We start from the raw sequence: 18,060 nt of genomic DNA on the forward strand, positions 1-18,060 counted from the left end.
TATGGCAAAACAGAGCTTCTGATCTACTACTACGCAGCAAAGGCCAAAACCAAAAGTGTTGAGCCTTTCCTCTCCAAAGCAAAAAAGGAGTAAACAAAATATTTATAAATAAATAAATAAAATTGAATCAAAAACTCGAATGGCGCTTAAACTGGCATTCTCTCTTCTTTCATCAACTCACAGTCTGTGAAAACTTCAAACACTTCCGGCATTAGGGTTTTTCCGGTTTATATAAATTCAGGGCTTCCTTAATCCCCCCAAACTTTCCTGAGTGGCCGCCATTTTATAGAGGGAAGAGGCCTTCAAAGTTTCATTCTTTTTTCATTAAAAAAAATCTAGTTTACGAGTGGTTTGATGGATCGTCTACGCCCAAGACAGAGGGAGAGACTGGTCTTCTCTGGATTTACAAAAGCTGAGGTCAGAATAAAAGGCTCTTTATTTTAAGTTTTAAGTGGCATTTCATTATCTGAATCCTTATCAGTTTTCTCCGATTCTTATTAAATGGTGTTGTTTTAGCTGTTAATTTTTTGCTTACATATTCATTGTTTTTTGCTTTTAAAGAATTATCATCGGGTTGTTGTTTTCTTGTGGTAATATGAGTAGTAGTTTCCTTATGTATGAACAGTTGAGAATTTTAGCTCAGGTTATGGGAATAGAACAAATACGGTGTCATGAAATTTTAAATATATTATTGAAAGCTTTCTGTATTTCTTAATGTATTGTCTTTGATGTACCGTGCTGTGTTTCTGCTTCTGATCAGCGTAAGTGTATGTTTCAACGTTGTTGATCCTAAGTCTAACATTTTGCTATAAGCAAAACAATGCATTCATTATACTAAATCTCTGTTGGGGTTCCTCATGTTTGTGCCTTCTACAAAGCTATTCTGCTATGGGATTATAAAACATATATATATGCCTATTCTGTTACCTCTTTATGTACAGATTGAGAAGATGGAGAAATTGTTAGTCGAATCAACAGAGCCGCTTCAGAGTAAGGAATTTTGTCAAAAATTTGCAAGAAGTTTTAGGTTAGTTGCATTTCATGTATTTTTCTTTATAGTTCTTCTCCCCCTCCCCTTCTTCTCTCTATCCTTTGCACCCTTTGATATTAACCAAATGAATTAGCCTGGACTTAGATGAATGCTGTCTTTGCAGTGCATCCTCAGCTCGTGCTGGCAAACCTATTGTTAAATGGACTGAGGTCTTTCTTTACTCCATTACTTAGTATTTCTCCTCTTTTCCTTCAATATCATACTTTAGGATATCTCCTATGAATGTGATCACTTATTTCCTTATTGTTTCTCAGGTACAAAGCTGGTTTGCAGCTAGGCAGAAAGAAAGCACATCCAAAGCTCCTTCCTTCACCGATACACCCAAAGATCAGTCCCCAATACCTGAAACTTGCCCTCTACACAATGGACATCAAGGTTCTCAAAATCTTAAAGGTGTGTGTCCTATTTGGAATTTAAAAAAGGAAATGGGCAAAGTTCGGAGAGATTCAGAAATCTGGTTGTTGTAATACGGGTTTTAGTTCAATTTGCTACCTCATTTCGGGAACATGAAAGCTATTTAAACATTGAGGATATGGCTCCAGGCCTTTGTTTTAGCACAAAATGTTATATAAACTAATAGTCCACACAATCTTAAGATTTATTCTTAGTCAGTTTGGCCTATGTCACTATTATAATCACAAATTTGCACCTTTGTCTCTCTTTGAGCAACAGGCCTGACAATTACTTTTACTTGCAAGGTAAGACTTTTACCAGTACAGGCATGAATTCACTACTGATCATATTGACTGGTGCAGAAATCTCATACGGTTTTCTTGGTCATAGCTGCCTCTGCTTTGTGATCTAGCAACAATGACTTAGCAAATAACTATAGAACCGAACCACCTTCTATGTTCTAGAGAAAAGTATGTTCTGCCTTTGCTAACTTACCTGCCTCTTTCTGGGAATGGTTTCAGGAATGGGAGGAAAGATCCCTGATCTGTCAGAACTAAAATTCGAGGCAAAGTCATCTAAAGATGGAGCATGGTAAGTAAATGAATATATATTAATCCATTAGTAATCGTTAGGCTTTTCTACGTAGAAAAAAACAACAGTTGGAATATACTTGCATTTATTCTGTTATGTCATGGAAGTCTTGTATTTGAACTTGCTCATATTGGACTGAGTTTATTTTGATGCACAGGTATGATGTTGATATGTTTCTCACTCACCGGTTTTTAAGTTCTGGTGAAGCTGTAAGTATCTAAATCATACTATTGCACTCACTGTATAGCTGATGCTCAACCTGAGCTAATAATTACATAGTCACAGTTGTTTTCAAACATACTGATCCATGGAGTCAAATTCATGTGTAGGCAGTAAGTATTAACAGGGTGATTTTAGTTTAAAAGAGCAAAAAGTTCTTAAAAGAGTTTGTTATATTCGTATTTCTAGTCATTTGATAAAATATATTGTTTGTTAAAGGAAGTTCGTGTTAGATTTGTGGGATTTGGGGCTGAAGATGATGAATGGGTTAATGTAAAAAGGGCAGTACGAGAGCGATCCATCCCATTTGAGCATTCTGAATGTAATAAGGTGACCATTGGAGATCTCGTATTGTGCTTGCAGGTGACTTATAGATATGTACTCATTGTTCTTAAATTTGTCAATAATCTTCCAACCCATTGTTACTTAATTTGCATTTTTGGCGTGAATTTAGGAGAGAAGAGACCAATCAATTTACTATGATGCTCATGTCGTGAAGATTGAACGGAAAACGCATGACATACGAGGTTGTAGGTGTCTCTTTTTGATCCGATATAATCATGACAACTCCGAGGTAAGCATCTTATCTTTTTGTCAACTCTTCTTTAGATACCAGCTACATCTAAAGAGTATCAAGTATTTCCTTTAAAGCTGCAGATACTGATCTTTCTAGGTTCGTTCGTTCTCTATTTTTGCCAGGAAAGAGTTCGATTGAGGAGACTATGTTATATTCCAGGCCAACAAAGTAGATAATTTGCAGAATGCTTCTTGATCTTCTCTTCCAATCACCATTTTGCAGTTTTAATTGTGATTTTCTGAACAATAGAATTATGAGGATGTAAATTGGTTACCGTCAGCATAATTGAACCGACGGGAAATTATCTCCATTATGTATGGTTGTCTTCGGAACAGTAATACAGTTTAAACAGTGTTTTCATGTTGGAATATGCATATAAAACAGGTAAAAAATCACAGTTTTCTTCTTAAAATTGGTTCCCGTGTATTAATCACCATAACCAAGTAGATTTAAAAGGATTTCGATGCCTCAAAAGTGCGAAGTAACCAGCTGTTGGCAACAACATTTTCATTTCATTAAGGGAAACTTCTTAAATCATAACGTTAGATGCCTTGACCAGTTACGCCATTAGTACATCCAACACACTTGAGCAAAAATCTTTAAAATCATTTCTCATACTGAAACCCCACAAAACCAGGTTTTCCCTTTGGATTTCACTGAAGCCTGTTTCACATCTTGTAAGGTAAAAACTCACCTCGCTAAAGACCAATTTGACATTGCTGTGATTGAAAAGTATTTTTAAAAATTTTGGTTTAGAAAAAATATTTTTGGAAAGTGTTGTAAAAAAAGTGGGTTAATTTAATCTATTTGACATTACTGTTAAAAATTGTGAGTGAGAAGATAAAATATTCATTATAGACATGATATTGTAAATTGAAAAATAAATTAATTTAAATAATATTTAAATCATTTAATATAATTATACTTAAAGTATATATTTTAAATACTTTTAATAATTAATAGATTATTTATAATTTTAATTATACATGAAATATTTTAAAATTTTGAATATAATAATAAACAATTTTAAATAAGTTAATGTAATGATATATAAAATATAAATTAATTTAAAATTTTAAATAGTTAAAACAAATAAAGATATTTTGATAACTTACACTCGAAATGCAAAAGTCAAAAATATCTAAACTCCAATTTTTGCGTTAAAATGGAAAACGTTTTTCCAATGTATTTTCAACTTTAAAAGCCAAAGTGTTTGGCATTGTTTTTGGTGAAAAAAAAAATCCTTTTTCAACCCCAAAACCACTCTCGAACAAAGATTTGGTGGTGTTTAGATATCACGAGCGAGGTGAGATTCCTCAAAATGTATAGGTGTTTAAACCCTCCTACGGTGAAAATATTTTTCCCACTTTAACTTTTTTATTATACTTTAATATAAATCTAAAATAAAACTATATATGTAACTGATAGTTATAAAACATGCATTTTATGCGAATTAAACATATTATATTAAGTATAAATGTAAATTTAAAAATTATAAAAGGTACATATGTTCTTTTAAAAATGTGTATTAATTATATAATGCTTGTACATTTTTAATATAAATATGATATTAATACTTTTAATTATTATTTTGAAAAATATAATTGTAATTTGTATTTTATTATTTAATATAAACATGAATTTTATTTATTTATTATATTATAAGAACATTTTAAAGTAATATTTATAATAATCAATTTTATTGTCAATACCCTGCTATAGCTGTATTTAAATCCAAATATTAATTTCAGTTGGTTTAATCTCACCACCACCACTGCTTTTAATCTCATCAAAATCAATCCAAAACCTCGGAATGACCAAATACTACCTACCTGTTAAAGACTATTATGGTGAAATACTCGATTACAATTACCATCAGGTTAGACATCTAACAAAAGCATTTTGGATCAAACAGCAAGTCTCGATACTTTTTTTGCCCCAAACTAGGGAAAAGTCAATAGTAACGCATAGCCATTGCTGAAACAACCCATTATATTAGCGGGGGTTTACATGCATGGAAATGCAACTGAACACAAGTACAAATTGTCTTATTGTATGACAACTGTTCGTAAGCAAGAAAACAAAACTCTCCAGTCCCAGAGAGATTCTTTAACCACAATATCAACAACTTTCAGCATGTTCGAGAAAATTGCTTACTGCTTTTGATGCCACAACTAACAAAACGAACAGAGGTCAAATAAAAAAGTGTTGGTGCCCCAACTATCACCAGGAGCGGGGTGGACACATGTATTTTCTGTTAAACTAAAAAAAAATGTCATTGCCACACTATAGATAATTTATATGAATTGCTGAAAAAGACATGATATGTTTACCACATTAGGGGCAGAAAAAAATGACTGTCGAAATCAAAGATGAATCAACCTGAAGTTAAACCTGCAAAATACATGGAAAAATATTGCGAATAAACAGAATGGGCAATGTGCACAAAAACAGAAGCAGAAAATAGTGCAATCAATCTCCGGTTTTATAACGCATCAAATTAACCAATGAAACTCCTTACCAAATCATATGTTGGTTGTTCTCGTGGCACCTGGCAAAAACTTCTAGGCATGTAAAAAGGGCCTCTGCTGCATTTCTGCTTCTGAGATTTTGACTCTGTTAATAATACAAAAGAATCTAACAGGCTCACATTTGGGGCCTTAGACAAAGAATCACCTCAGACCACCATCTAAGGTCTAAAATCCACAGTACAGCATCAAGATAGCAAAGGATCATATTGTAAGCTAAAATACAAATGGAACTATCAGACTACATCAGCCACTATTTTTACCACTAAGGCATTCATTAAATGTAATAAGTTCAATATTCAAATGCTTTATCTGTAATGACACGGTAGGACTTCTTTGAAAGGGGTATATCACTCCTTGGAACAAAAGCATGAAATCCCGACTTAGAAAAGAGAGAAATAGATAATGGGAAGAAAACATCCACCAAAATAATTTGCAAACTTGGGGTGTTCGGCAAAAAAAGTTAAGGCGTTTGCTACTTCAAAAAGGGAAAAAAATAATGGGATAAAAACTCGGGGTGTTTGGCAAAAAAGGCAAGGCATTAGCTACGAGATACTAAGATTGATCATGCACTGCTTGCACTGGATTTAGCTTTTAGGGAAATGACAATACACGCACCAACTACAGCGCAAGAAATAAATAATAACAATATCCTATTACATCTTCTGCTTCAAAATATACAAAACAAGTAACATTCTTTCTTTAGGCTCAAATCAGACATCCTAGAAGTGAAAGCCTGAAGGATCATAATGATCCTCTAGTCCAGAAAACAAGGCCTCAAACACCACCAACAATTAAAACTTATCCTTGGCACTTGCCTTCAACCAAGAAGTTATGATTTCAAAACTATACAAGTAAGGTAAGAACATTTGCATCTAATTCGACAGAAGCTTTTGAGTTTTGACTTGGATGAATGACAGTGCACAGGTTTTAGTAGATGCTAGATGATGATGACAATAAAGTAGAATTTTGCATACATCAACTCCAAAATGCTGTGATCAATCATTCCAGCTAAAGAGTTCTGCCCCCTAAAATTGAAGCAGTTGAGCCATCCCTTGTCGTACACATGCACGGTTAAAATAAAAAGACCGGCATGTGAACAAATCATTTGGCAGATCATGAAACAGTTCGGCCATAACAAACTGATGCAATATACAGATTCTTTGCCCATTTCTCCTGGTGAAAAAACAGTGTGTAAACATTTTCACTTAGAAAACAAGGATGAAAGCAGTTAATGAATAAAGTTGGATGAAATACCTTCACGTGAGTGCTAGGAAAAGCTGAAGTTCGAAGAGTCTCCTGAGTTTCATCTGTGGGTTTTCTTCTTGGAACACTAAGAACAAAAGCAGCTTGATCCCAGGTTGCAGCAGTTGAAGTGATACGGTAGCCATTATCCCATCTCCGGTGAATACCTTCACTGGGGTAGAGAAAATCTAATTCTACAACCTGCAAGCGCACCAACAAAAACATATTATCAGGCAGCAAGTTTTTCCATTTACCACAAGTGCCAGGGAATAGACATTGAAGGAAATCCAATAAAACCTGGTCAGAAAATGGAGCACCGCGTGACATAACAATTGCCCATCTGCTTCCAGCAGTGGCCATGGCAGTCACATAGAAACCCTCCCTCCATTTTTTGTTGATCCACTTAAAGGGAAATGAATCGCTAACTTTGTAGGATTGCTGCAAATACTGGGTCCCTACATTCAATGAAGTTACAGAAATGAGCTAAATTGTGTAACATAGAAAATACTGTAATTTCATTTTAGATACTTTAGGGATTGCTAAACTAACCCTTGGACATTACAACTAATGAACTCCCATTATTAGCTCCTGCAATTGCACTGATGTAGTAATTTTTTTCCCACTGCTCCATAATCCATTCCTTCAGAAAGTTACAAAATTGGTATGTTAATGTTTGAGCTAAGACAAGAAATTAAGACCCATTTACAACAATGTTTGACATGCATAACTAAGTACAAATATCAATTAGCATACAGCTAACAAGAAATGTAATTGGGAGATGCAATAAACACAATTCTGGGAATAAGAACACAAGCAACCTTATGAAGAAAGTATGCAGAGAGTTCATAAACTTGAGCAGTGAAGCCAGTGCCAGCATCCATAATAAGAGCCCATAGGTTTGAACAAGAAGCCACACAGCTGATAAATAACCCATCTTCATTTCCTTTCTCGATATGCTGGGGAAGCCTCACATCTGCTACATTATAATGGTATCTACAACCAGGGAGAAAAATTAGCAACATCTATTCCTACTCATAAACTTCAGAAGCTTGATGGTGATTTTAAGATATATACCTTTGCTTCATAGGCCTACGAGCATTATACACACTAATCCATTGTGTTGCAGGCATTCCCATTCGAACCTTCTTCTTTGGTTGCTCATCCTCGTCCTCCTCCATCGTTAACCGGCCTCTCTTTTGTCCTACTTGATACATAAGCTACAAGACAAAAATTACATGTTAAATGAATTCCAACAAGACAACAATTGAGACAAGTTTCTCTCAGTGAGAAGCCAACCAAAATAGGGATTTAAATTGTGGTCGCAGCTGCAGTTGCTTTTTCGGTCGCATCGTGCTTATCACAATTGTGGGTCAAACGGAGGTTATCACGGCCATTGCGCTCATTGTGGTTGTGATTTTTTTTTTTTTTTGCTTAGTTTATTGTGAAGTTTAAAAATTATAATTACAATCATGAAAGCTATTTTCTAACCATTTTTAAAATGTTTTAATATATTCTATGATATTTTAATTGATTTAATATTTTTTATATAATAAATAAATACACATTAATTTCATTTTCATTTTAGTTTTTTCAGCATTAGTCCCTGAGAAGCTAAGCTTAAAATGCCTAAAAAGACTAAAGGTTAAAATGTGTGAAACCATGTAACATTAATTTCTTTATTTTTTGAAGTCATCTATTTTTTACTTTGACTATCTTCTTCATCTACTCTCCATCCTCTGGTTAAGTGATCTCTCTCTCTCTCTCTTCTTAATTTTATCGCTCTTTAACTTATGAATTAGCCTGAAAACAGGAATAGCGGGTCGTTATTACCACTACACTGATTATTGCCGCCACTATTCACTGCAATTGTTGTGATTTAAACTCAACCGTTTTTCTTCCGATAGCTGTGGCGGCCAGCAGCACTAGCACTAAATAGTGGCCACTATACCGCTATTTCGGCGCTATTTGAATCCGTAATTACCAAATAATGCAGACGAAAGAAGCAAAAGTACCTTCTGAGCACCATCAGTATTGATTGGCCTAATATCTGGATTTGGACCAACAATCCCATCAAAAAGGGAGATGTATTTTGCATAATTCGGTTCCTCATCAAACTTCAAATTCACCACATGCTCAACAAACTGTCTGAAAGGTGCAGGGCAAAAGCAACACAAAGTTTCTGGGGATGTAGCCATCTTCTTCTTACAAACAAGAAATCCTTTGTTTTCACCCTAAAATAACCACCCACATCAAGAAGGTGACAGATAATAAATATCAAAATACTGAAATTTATATTAAGTAAATGCAGACCTGATACCCTTGCCAGGGTAACCGACCACGTAGGAGAAAAATGAGGGTGTAAGCGAGAGACTCTAGATCGTCTCTCCTGCTACCAGTTCTACCAAGATGAGCATGCACACTAGCATACCGTACTGTTCCCCTGCAGTACATGAATAATCAATTAACAACTAATCATAACACCAAGAGAGGAAAAGGAAAGAAAGGACTCCCAAGCTTATAGATATAGAAATTTAATAAAAGCACAATCAAAGAAGGAAACGAAAGCATGCAAACATAATTTTTCATAACAACATTTAATTTTACCTGAAAACATCTGGATGTTGATCATACTCAACATGTTGACCACTTGAACTATCCCGCCACTTGGTTGCTGTTGAGTTCAAACAGACAAAAGAACTGTCAGATATGATCTGGATCTGAAATAAAACACATCTTAAAAGGAAAAAATCAACGGCTTACCTAATCCTAGGTCAACAAGGAAAAGTTTTTTCTCATCTAGAGTTCCTGGAGGACCAAGCAAGAAATTCTCCGGTTTTACATCCCCGTGCACATATCTGCAAAACACAAAAGCAACAGCATTATAGCAACAAATGTCTTCCAATGATCAAAAGTCAAAGCCAATGATACATTGATTTAGTAGACCTCTTCAGCATTATCAATCAAAGTACTTTAACTTTCTTAACAAGATAAATCTTCTTGCCATATTTAAAACCAAGTGAAAAACAAAGAACAAGCAAAATAGAAAAAAGAACCACCCTCTGGAGTGCATCTTCTCTAAAATTGAGATGGCCTCAATGGCAATACATGCAACCATTTCAATGGACATCCTGGAAGTTGAAGAAAAAGCTACCATTAAATAGTCAATCTCTTAATAAAGTAAGGAAAATAATTTAATTGAGAAGGAACATACGTGTGCGAGTTGTTATTCCAAACATCCCATAAGCTAGGTCCAAGAATATCCATAACCTGTTCAAAACATTGCAAAATCTCAGTCATCTTTAAAACCTGATACATATATATATCATTGAACTTAGAGACTGCAAAAGACATACCATGACATAGTAGTCACCTTGCCGGCCCTTGTAATGAACTCGAGGCACACCATGGCTACCACCAAGTGCACTGCAGAAAAAAATTAAAGCCCTAGTTAAAATTACAAATGACGGGCAACCCTAATTAATGAGGCTATGATACAAATATAAAACGGTTAAACAATGAGATGGAAGGGATCTCACCCGTAAACTTGCCACTCATATGGTGGCCCATAGTTACATCCTTTGCTGCTTCTATGCTCAAATTTTAAAGCAACCTAAAGTTCAAACATAACAAAATTAGCACATTGCAGATATGAACAATTTTCAGAGTATGCAATGAAATAATTTGATACCTCTAAAGCTCCTGGACCAGCACCAATTCGTCTACCAACATACACTTGTCCAAAGCCTCCTTTCCCAAGTTTCCTTTCTACTCTATACATAGGAGAACCACCTACCTGAACCTGTTGCAGCAAAAACAAAGAATAAGTATAATTTCTTCAAACTGATAAAACAACATTATCTGCTTCTTCCTTCAATTAATTGATTGTGTAAAATGAAGCTCGATACTATAACCAATCTTACAAAGTCAAAAGCAATAAATATCAGGTCCGCGACTCTTTTTTCTTTCTCTTCTACGGAGTGTTTGCACAGAATTTTTTTTCTTTAAAAACAAAAAAACTGAACTCCATAAATAGAAATCTCAAGGTAAAATGAAGCAAAAAAAAGTCCAGAAAACTTTAAATAAAAGCACCTTCTCGGGAAGTGGGGCTGCACTTCCTTCATCTTCGGCTCCAGGGCCTTTATTGCCGTTAAGGCCGCCGCTATCGTACTCGTCCATATCTTTTCGGCAACCTTTTTCTCAAAACCCTAAGGGCTTTAATATCCTCGTTTTTTTTCTTCCAAAAGGCGTAACACCGTTCACGATATTATTGTGTTCGTTGTCGTTGCTTTTAAGCTTGTTATCACAAGTGGCAGCAACGATCGCGTCTTTCTGTTTACTAACCAGTCCGGTTCTCCTCTGGCGAGTGCGAACAGTGAACTTTTGTTCTTGCCGGTGTTGGTGTCGGGTTTCGGGAGAATATCAATCGGATTCGGTTTCGGGTTAGGGTTGACGGAGGCCCGATCTCTGCGAGCTCGGCTACGCAGCTCAGGCATCGTAGGGACTACATTCGTCCATAAAGGGTAGTAGCTTGGTGAAGATCCATGAAGGTTCTAGAATCATCGGCCGATTAATTTTGATTACAGGCTTTGAGAGATAGGATATTAACCCAATAACAAAAAAAAAAGTTAGAGAGAGTAGGAAGATTTTATTTGATTAGAACAGATAAAGATGGTGAAATTGGGGTTTGGTAATGGAAATTTTGGAGATCTGTGGAGGGAAATGAAAGGAATGGGATACAACCAGGTGAGAGTGAGACACAGAGAGAAATGGAGGTGAGAAATTAGAGAGACAATGCTTCCTCCTGATTTTTTTTTTCCCTACTGTTGATTTTAAATTCATCTTAAATTTTCAATATTATGTATTACTAGCGTGGTCTAATGAAATTAATTTTGAATTGGCATGGAAAAAAATTTATGTAATGAAAATATTTATTAAAATTTTATATAAAATTAATTGATATTTTAATTATAATGATAAAATTTATATATTTACCATGCACCATGTTTTTAGCTTCAAATCTCATATATTATCGCATAAATATAATTTAATTTATATATAAAATAATATTTTATTAATTTAATAATTAAATTATAGTTAAGTGACACGTAATACTATCTCAATAAAATATTATAAATTATTTAGAATAAATTTATCTGTGTAGACAAAAAAATTTATGGAAGTTAAGTTTGGTTTTATTTATTTAAATTTGATTTTAATGAATTAATATAAAGTTTAATATTTTGATTTTTTTGGCAGGCTGGTTTTTTTATTTTCTTAATTTATATATAATTTGTGGGTTATTTTAAAATCGAATTATATTAGCCAAATCGATAATCGATTGAGATGTTAGTTTAGAATAAAGGATTAGATTAATTTATTTGTAAATTAATTGAATCAACGGATTAAATTAGTCAAATCAGTCAATAGAACTAATTGAATTGATGGTCAAATTAGTTGAATTGATTTTCTATGAAACCGATTAAATTGAGAATCAAAACTCTAAACTATTTAAATATCAATTCAATCCTAAAAATGGTGTATCTTCGATAGAAGGAAATATTAAAATTAAATATATATATATATATATATATATATATTAAAGATTTGGTGTATTCGTAAATGAAAGTTTGAGAAAAGTCTAAAGGTTATGTAAGATAGTTGGAAAATTTCGCCTTCCCTACTGTCCTGACTCAAGGTCCGCTATTGGCTTTACATCCTCTAGACCTAGTCCAAGTTGTAGGCTTGAAATTTTACCATATATATATATATCAAAATTATTTTAAATATTCTAAAAATAATTTGTTATTATAAAAGAATGATATTTAATACATTAATTGTGTATTTGTTTTAAACTCCACAATTATAAAGGGTAAAAGATTTTGTTTTTCATTGTATTTCACAATCAAATACGATAAATCAACATGAGCAACAAATTAAAACAGCTCACCACGATAGAAGTTATTATAGTGACAGTTATCATATTTATTTAAAATAAAAAATTCACAGACACATCCAACCATTTAACATGTTTCTTTTTCCAATTCAAATCTCTTTCATTTTCATTATTTAATCGTGATAAAAATCACTGTTTTAGTCTTATAGAATTTAATCGTGAAAGTATAAATTATTAAGACACCTTGACATTTATTTATTTTTTATCATTTTGATTTTAATTTATTTTTAATCACATTAGTCCTTGGATATCAATCTCAGTCAATTTCTTTTTTTAGAAACGAAAATTGAACAGAATTAGTAAAATTTTATATCATAGTTTACATAGTAATCTATGTATACTTCGTAGATAGTTTTTAGAAATTATGAACTTACTACCAAATGTACGAATGTGCTGTTGCCAAAATACGCAAACAAACTCAAATGTTTAAAAAGTAATATACATTTTATCCATCAATAGAGAAAACTCGTACAAGCAGAGAAGATAACATCAAATCAAGGAGCATATTGCATCTGCAGTCCAGCACAGCATACTATATATGCTTATCCCCAAGTTCTTCAACCCCATATTTCAGCCAAAACATTGGCCCTCACCAAATTCTCTCTTCTATCCGATCAGGGATTAAGCCACTAATATTTCTACCCTAACAAGCCTAGTGCACATCATACAGCCCATTTTGCTGCCATAGCAATTTTAGTATCGTTTTCACATGTGTCATATACATCCGCTACATGAAATATTCTTTTTGCCTACATAAGCCAGAAGTAGCACATGTCTTGCACAGAATTTATTCTATCAGGATAGACAAGCAAAGAATTATAGTTTATGGATAAATCAGAAATACAACCATATAAAATGAAACAAACCACTAGATTAATATTGATTATACACGGTTACAAATTTCACTATAAAACCAGATCAACAAACGTGAGCTTTTAAATTTTACTAAAACATCTACTTGTTCTTTCAAGTGCGATGTTCTAACATTAGTTTTGAGAAAGGAAAAAAAAAAAACACTTGAGATGGCGTCCTGCAAGATCATTCACCAGATATGATCAATATTTTCGGCTATGGTGCCTAATCGCTTCTCCATCCAGTTGATTATATCCTGCCCTATCTCTTCACGCTCGGGTTCAAAGAGAAGATCATGCAAGAAGCCTTCATAGAGCTTTATGTCTTTGAAGGTGGAGGATGCCTCGTTGTAGAAATCCTGGGAGGCGAGTGGATCAGTGACTTTGTCTGCAGTCCCATGCAGAACAAAGAATGGGACTGTCACGGACTTAAAGTTCCGCATCAAATAAGAGGAAATGCGCAATATCTCATGCCCAGTTCGGGCCCTTATTGGACCAGTGTAGACCAAGGGATCAGAGTACTTGGCCAAGAGTGCGGCAGGGTCCCTTGAAACTGGGATGCCCTTCTTGTTCGCACCTTTAAACTGGAGCTTAGGAGCAACCAGAGAAAAAAGAGGAGCAATAGCCTGCATAAAAACACCATATATATTTATATTTTATATATAAAAATTAAAATAAAAAATCATGGAGGAAAAAAGTGGCAATTCATCATATCTGTTTCAATCAGTACTAAAATACCAATTTGACGGGATACAAGGAGGATACATACGAATATTGAGTTAAACCACAACCAATTTTATTCTTTATAATATGTAATTGATATTACACAGTAGCAAAATGGTTATACAAAACCAAAGCAACTCACAAATCTCAACCATAATAGTTAGATGACATGATAGGGCAAAACCATGAAAACAATATTCAAACTAAAACCAGACGAGCTGTCTCTAAAAGGAATTAACACCTCCTAAATACCTTTATCTGCACAGATCTTTCGCTTGACAGAATATAGACGTTTGAAAAGAACTAAGAAATCGATCACAAGAAGAAAGCCCGCATAAATGAAAGTGATATTAAAACATAAATGAAAGTGATATTAAAAATATTCCTTAGTTAAATTATTAAACCAATCATGGGTGATTGGTTGGTCGAAGCACATTTAACTTTTAACACTAAAGTTAAAGAAATAAAATTCGGAGGCAACTACAGCATGATTTAGCACGGTACAAATATAGAATAAGAAGCAGCAACTTACCCCAACAATTGGATGTGCTGGTTTAACACGCAAAGCTGGAGAGGTCAGCACAACTCCCTCCAGCATTCCTTCAATACGAGGATGGGAAGCTGCCTGGTAAATCACACCTTATTTAATTAAAAAGGTTCGGCAGATAATTCAGTTAAAGCAATCGGCAGATGTGATACCTTCAAAACCACAGCTCCACCGGTAGAGTGACCAAAAAGGAAGCAAGGTACACCTGGGTTCTCTGATTTGATCTTTTCCAAGAAAGCCCCCTGGAAGTAGAGAGAAAAACTTAGCACCTACTTGCAGGCATATTTTGAATAAAGCCAAAGACTTCCAAGTTATGGTTTTAGTTATTTGTCACTGACCAGTAGTCAAGATAGTAAACTTCAAATTGTTAATGGTTAAAATGTTTTATCATCACAAGAGCAATAGGGTTATCCAATTAAATGTTAAATGACAAAGTAATCAGAAAGAGTTAATTTCAATTGCACATTAAAAGAAATACAGATAATTAAACTACTTACAGTGTCTGCAACAACATGATCAAGTGAAGGAACATATCCATGCAATCCATCACTGCCACCATGACCTATAGCAATGAAGTTTTTCTCATTACCACAACTTAAAATCAATACTCTTGAATAGATTTTTGCAAAACAAAAACAAATGCAGAAATACTTGTGTCAGATTATGTACCTATCCAGTCCATTGCATATACACCAAAGTTGCAAGAGATTAGTTGCTTTGCAAATTGAGCATATCTTCCACTGGAAATGAACACCACAAAAACAGAGTGAAAAATGAGGAAATTCTTTTCCAATGGGATAAAAAACTGAGATCTTCGTAGGCTTGATTTAGAAACTAGTGTTACCTGTGCTCGTTCAGCCCATGTATAATGATCAAAATTCCCCTAAAATCACAGACAAGCAAGCAGTTAGGAGACGAGAGAGTAAAGCAATGGAATGAAGACAGCTATATAATAAAAGTAAAGAACAAAAGTAGAGGCTACTGCCTAGCATGATGCTACAGACAAACTAACAGCAAAGCGTTATTTGTACATCAACCCAAAAAGAATGTAATTGCTGAAGAAAGCAAAGCATCATTCCACCGAACTTATACTAAAATTCAAAATCTTGGTCCACTCGAATTAGCGTTCTAAATATAGGAAATTGAAAATAAGTTGATTTGTGTAAAGACTCTACTATTCTCGGGTCATAAGCAATTCAAAAGTTAGTAACTTAAGTTCATAATTAAGCACACAAATTAAGAAGAAAAATAAAGAACGTCGATAAAAAAGAAGACTACCGCTTACTTTAGTTCACCGGTAGCCGGAAGCCAAGACCGGCTAAACAAGGCATTTCTTCGAACGCCAAAGAACAGAGATGTGTTCCAGCGGTACTGAATCTCTCCGTCCTCGGTTTCGAGCCCCATGTTCAAACCCTCCGCCAACGATCTCCTTCTTAAGGTGTCCTCCTCTTCTAGCCTCCATAACGATTTCCGCCTCGCCGTTTTAGCCGGAGATTGCGGCTCGGAAGCAGCACCGTCAACCGCCGCAACATCCGTCCGAAATTGCCGGCGCCGAGGGAAGAGTAGGATGAGGATGTACAAGATTACTGATTGAATGAAAATCAGAGGAGTTCTTAGAGTTTTTAAGATCGGGATTATCCGATTGCTTGCTCCCGATGTCAATGGCTCCATCTCCCCAGCCGTTGACATGACAGAGATGGCAAAAAATCAAATTAAAAAAATGAAAAAATAAAACCAAAACTAAAAATATATGGATATGGAAATAAGAAGAGGAAACAAAGGAAAAAAAGAGGTAAAATTTTACAGGCCAGGGGCAATTTGGCTGGAATATTTATAAAGCGCGGGCAGGTTTCGGACAAGGAAACCAGGGGGGAAAAGAAAGATCAAGTAACGGCTGAGGTGACGTGGAAATGTTTGATGGAGTGGGGGAAATGATTTTCAATCTTGGAAGAAGGATGGACGGCGATGATGGAGTGAGATGTATAGCGTGCTTCGACATTTGGGTGTAGGAGAGTTTGATTCTTCATAGTTGAAATTAGGAGAAGGAACAGTGAAGCTTACGCTAAGCAACAGAAATTGAAAGAAACTGTACGCGTAGCCAGCCTCGCAGCTCGGCTTCCAAGCGCCAGAGTCATGTTTTTAACTGTTTCTCGTTTGTGCGAATAATTAGACGAGAGACGGGTTATCAACTCGACGACTCCCCACTTTATTTTTGTTCATAGAAAAAAACAAAGGAACAAAAATGTAAAATAAAAATGTGGAGGAAAAAGATAAAGCTCAATAATTTATCACAAATTTTATCGAATATTAGGTAAAATAAAAGAGTTTTTAAATTCTGTCATTAATATGAACATTATGAAGTTTTTATATAATTATAGTAAAAATAATTGATTTGGAATTCAACTCGATAAATTTTTTTATTTAAATATTTCTTAAAATTCATCTGTAGAGGGCGACGAGACTACAGATAAGCTAATGGATTGTCTTCTTCTTCTCTATTTTTTCACCATTATTTTTCTTTTTTTACTTTCGTATAAGATACCGTAACAACTAAAGTTAGTCCTATACTTTTCAAATTTTAATATATCAATTCTCGTCAAGTAATAACAGTAAGTTCATTAAATTTTATTATTAATATGATGAGGTAAATATATTATTGTATGTCTAATGCGTTGTTAACTTATTATTTCACATTTTACTCGTTAAAAATATAATTAATAGATTAACGACTATCATTTGTATCAATATTAAAATTTCAAACTTCGAAAAAATAGAGAATTAGACTGAATTCAATTGTAGAATATATACTAAATATACAATTATAGGCATAATATAATATTAATAATTTAATTTAATTAAACAAATTAATATAATATTAATAAATTTAAAAAGTAAAATTAAAATTCATCAGATTAAAATCTACAAATTTCATTAAATCAAAATTTAACCTAAAAGTTTTTGAGAGAAAGGAGAAAGTATTTCTTTTGGTAAATGAAGTTTACATTTTTTCTAAAACTATTTACTTAATTCAATAGAATTAATCAAAACTAAATATATATTTTCCATCAAAATATTAAAAAGTTTTGACTCGCATGGCGGGCGTACTTCAGCCTTCAAGTGTATATTATAATCCGCATTTGCCGGGTCGTACTATTTGTCGGGTCGGTGAACCAAAAAGGTCACCGCCCTTTAAATAGCCCCGCCAAACTAATTAAAACCATTAATTTTGAGCAGCGAAAGGGAAGCCAGCCAATAGCGCCAAGCGGATAAAAGTCTCGACGAGCTGAGAATCGAGGAAGCATCGATGAGACCGTAACCCCCCACGACCTATTTTCCTAGCCTCGAATTCCTCGTCATTACCGTCACTGAGATACTTACACGT

At 34.2% G+C, this 18,060-nt stretch overlaps 3 protein-coding genes across 4 annotated transcripts; 1 reads left to right on the top strand and 2 right to left on the bottom strand.

The window, feature by feature from the left end:
- Nucleotides 1–3,191, top strand: LOC105771162 (protein SAWADEE HOMEODOMAIN HOMOLOG 1). Its single transcript, XM_012592572.2, has 9 exons — nt 1–417; nt 942–1,027; nt 1,155–1,200; nt 1,306–1,444; nt 1,966–2,035; nt 2,193–2,244; nt 2,474–2,617; nt 2,709–2,828; nt 2,954–3,191. The coding sequence occupies exons 1-9, from the start codon at nt 355–357 to the stop codon at nt 3,005–3,007; spliced, it is 774 nt and encodes a 257-aa protein (XP_012448026.1). The 5' UTR covers nt 1–354; the 3' UTR covers nt 3,008–3,191.
- A 1,540-nt stretch (nt 3,192–4,731) lies between these two features.
- On the bottom strand, nt 4,732–11,431 carry LOC105769296 (casein kinase 1-like protein HD16). Of its 2 annotated transcripts, XR_008195999.1 has the most exons (18): nt 10,694–11,431; nt 10,293–10,403; nt 10,141–10,214; nt 9,958–10,027; nt 9,816–9,871; nt 9,661–9,732; nt 9,365–9,459; nt 9,209–9,275; nt 8,915–9,044; nt 8,617–8,835; nt 7,679–7,821; nt 7,423–7,597; nt 7,154–7,244; nt 6,902–7,059; nt 6,617–6,805; nt 6,337–6,535; nt 5,353–5,447; nt 4,732–5,225 (listed from the first exon to the last, which is right to left on the bottom strand). XR_008195999.1 is itself a non-coding variant. In XM_052630921.1 (16 exons), exons 1-16 carry the CDS (start codon nt 10,778–10,780, stop codon nt 6,476–6,478), a joined length of 1,797 nt encoding a protein of 598 aa, XP_052486881.1. In that variant the 5' UTR covers nt 10,781–11,431; the 3' UTR covers nt 4,806–6,475. The 2 variants fall into 2 exon arrangements, 1 of the variants encoding a protein (XP_052486881.1); XM_052630921.1 differs by having other exon boundaries at nt 4,806–6,535.
- A 1,977-nt stretch (nt 11,432–13,408) lies between these two features.
- LOC105769771 (uncharacterized) lies at nt 13,409–16,732 on the bottom strand. Its single transcript, XM_012590630.2, has 7 exons — nt 15,964–16,732; nt 15,523–15,561; nt 15,348–15,418; nt 15,176–15,240; nt 14,831–14,920; nt 14,664–14,756; nt 13,409–14,034 (listed from the first exon to the last, which is right to left on the bottom strand). The coding sequence occupies exons 1-7, from the start codon at nt 16,365–16,367 to the stop codon at nt 13,600–13,602; spliced, it is 1,197 nt and encodes a 398-aa protein (XP_012446084.1). The 5' UTR covers nt 16,368–16,732; the 3' UTR covers nt 13,409–13,599.
- Between the last annotated feature and the right edge of the window lie 1,328 nt (nt 16,733–18,060).

The sequence above is a fragment of the Gossypium raimondii genome, chromosome 5 (assembly GCF_025698545.1).
Source record: "Gossypium raimondii isolate GPD5lz chromosome 5, ASM2569854v1, whole genome shotgun sequence".
NCBI lineage: Eukaryota > Viridiplantae > Streptophyta > Magnoliopsida > Malvales > Malvaceae > Gossypium > Gossypium raimondii.

Excerpts from the sequence above, each read along its gene's own strand:
- LOC105769296 (XM_052630921.1), bottom strand. The coding sequence starts at position 10,780 with ATGGACGAGTACGATAGCGGCGGCCTTAACGGCAATAAAGGCCCTGGA. Across the intron at positions 9,460-9,660 it reads GAGAAGATGCACTCCAGAGG|ATATGTGCACGGGGATGTAA; the intron begins GTGGTTCTTTTT and ends TGTGTTTTGCAG. Across the intron at positions 7,822-8,616 it reads ATACTGATGGTGCTCAGAAG|CTTATGTATCAAGTAGGACA; the intron begins GTACTTTTGCTT and ends TTTGTCTTGTAG.
- LOC105769771 (XM_012590630.2), bottom strand. The coding sequence starts at position 16,367 with ATGTCAACGGCTGGGGAGATGGAGCCATTGACATCGGGAGCAAGCAAT. Across the intron at positions 15,241-15,347 it reads ATATGCAATGGACTGGATAG|GTCATGGTGGCAGTGATGGA; the intron begins GTACATAATCTG and ends TCATTGCTATAG. Across the intron at positions 14,035-14,663 it reads CAGCACATCCAATTGTTGGG|GCTATTGCTCCTCTTTTTTC; the intron begins GTAAGTTGCTGC and ends GTTTTTATGCAG.
- LOC105771162 (XM_012592572.2), top strand. The coding sequence starts at position 355 with ATGGATCGTCTACGCCCAAGACAGAGGGAGAGACTGGTCTTCTCTGGA. Across the intron at positions 1,028-1,154 it reads AAATTTGCAAGAAGTTTTAG|TGCATCCTCAGCTCGTGCTG; the intron begins GTTAGTTGCATT and ends CTGTCTTTGCAG. Across the intron at positions 1,201-1,305 it reads CTATTGTTAAATGGACTGAG|GTACAAAGCTGGTTTGCAGC; the intron begins GTCTTTCTTTAC and ends ATTGTTTCTCAG.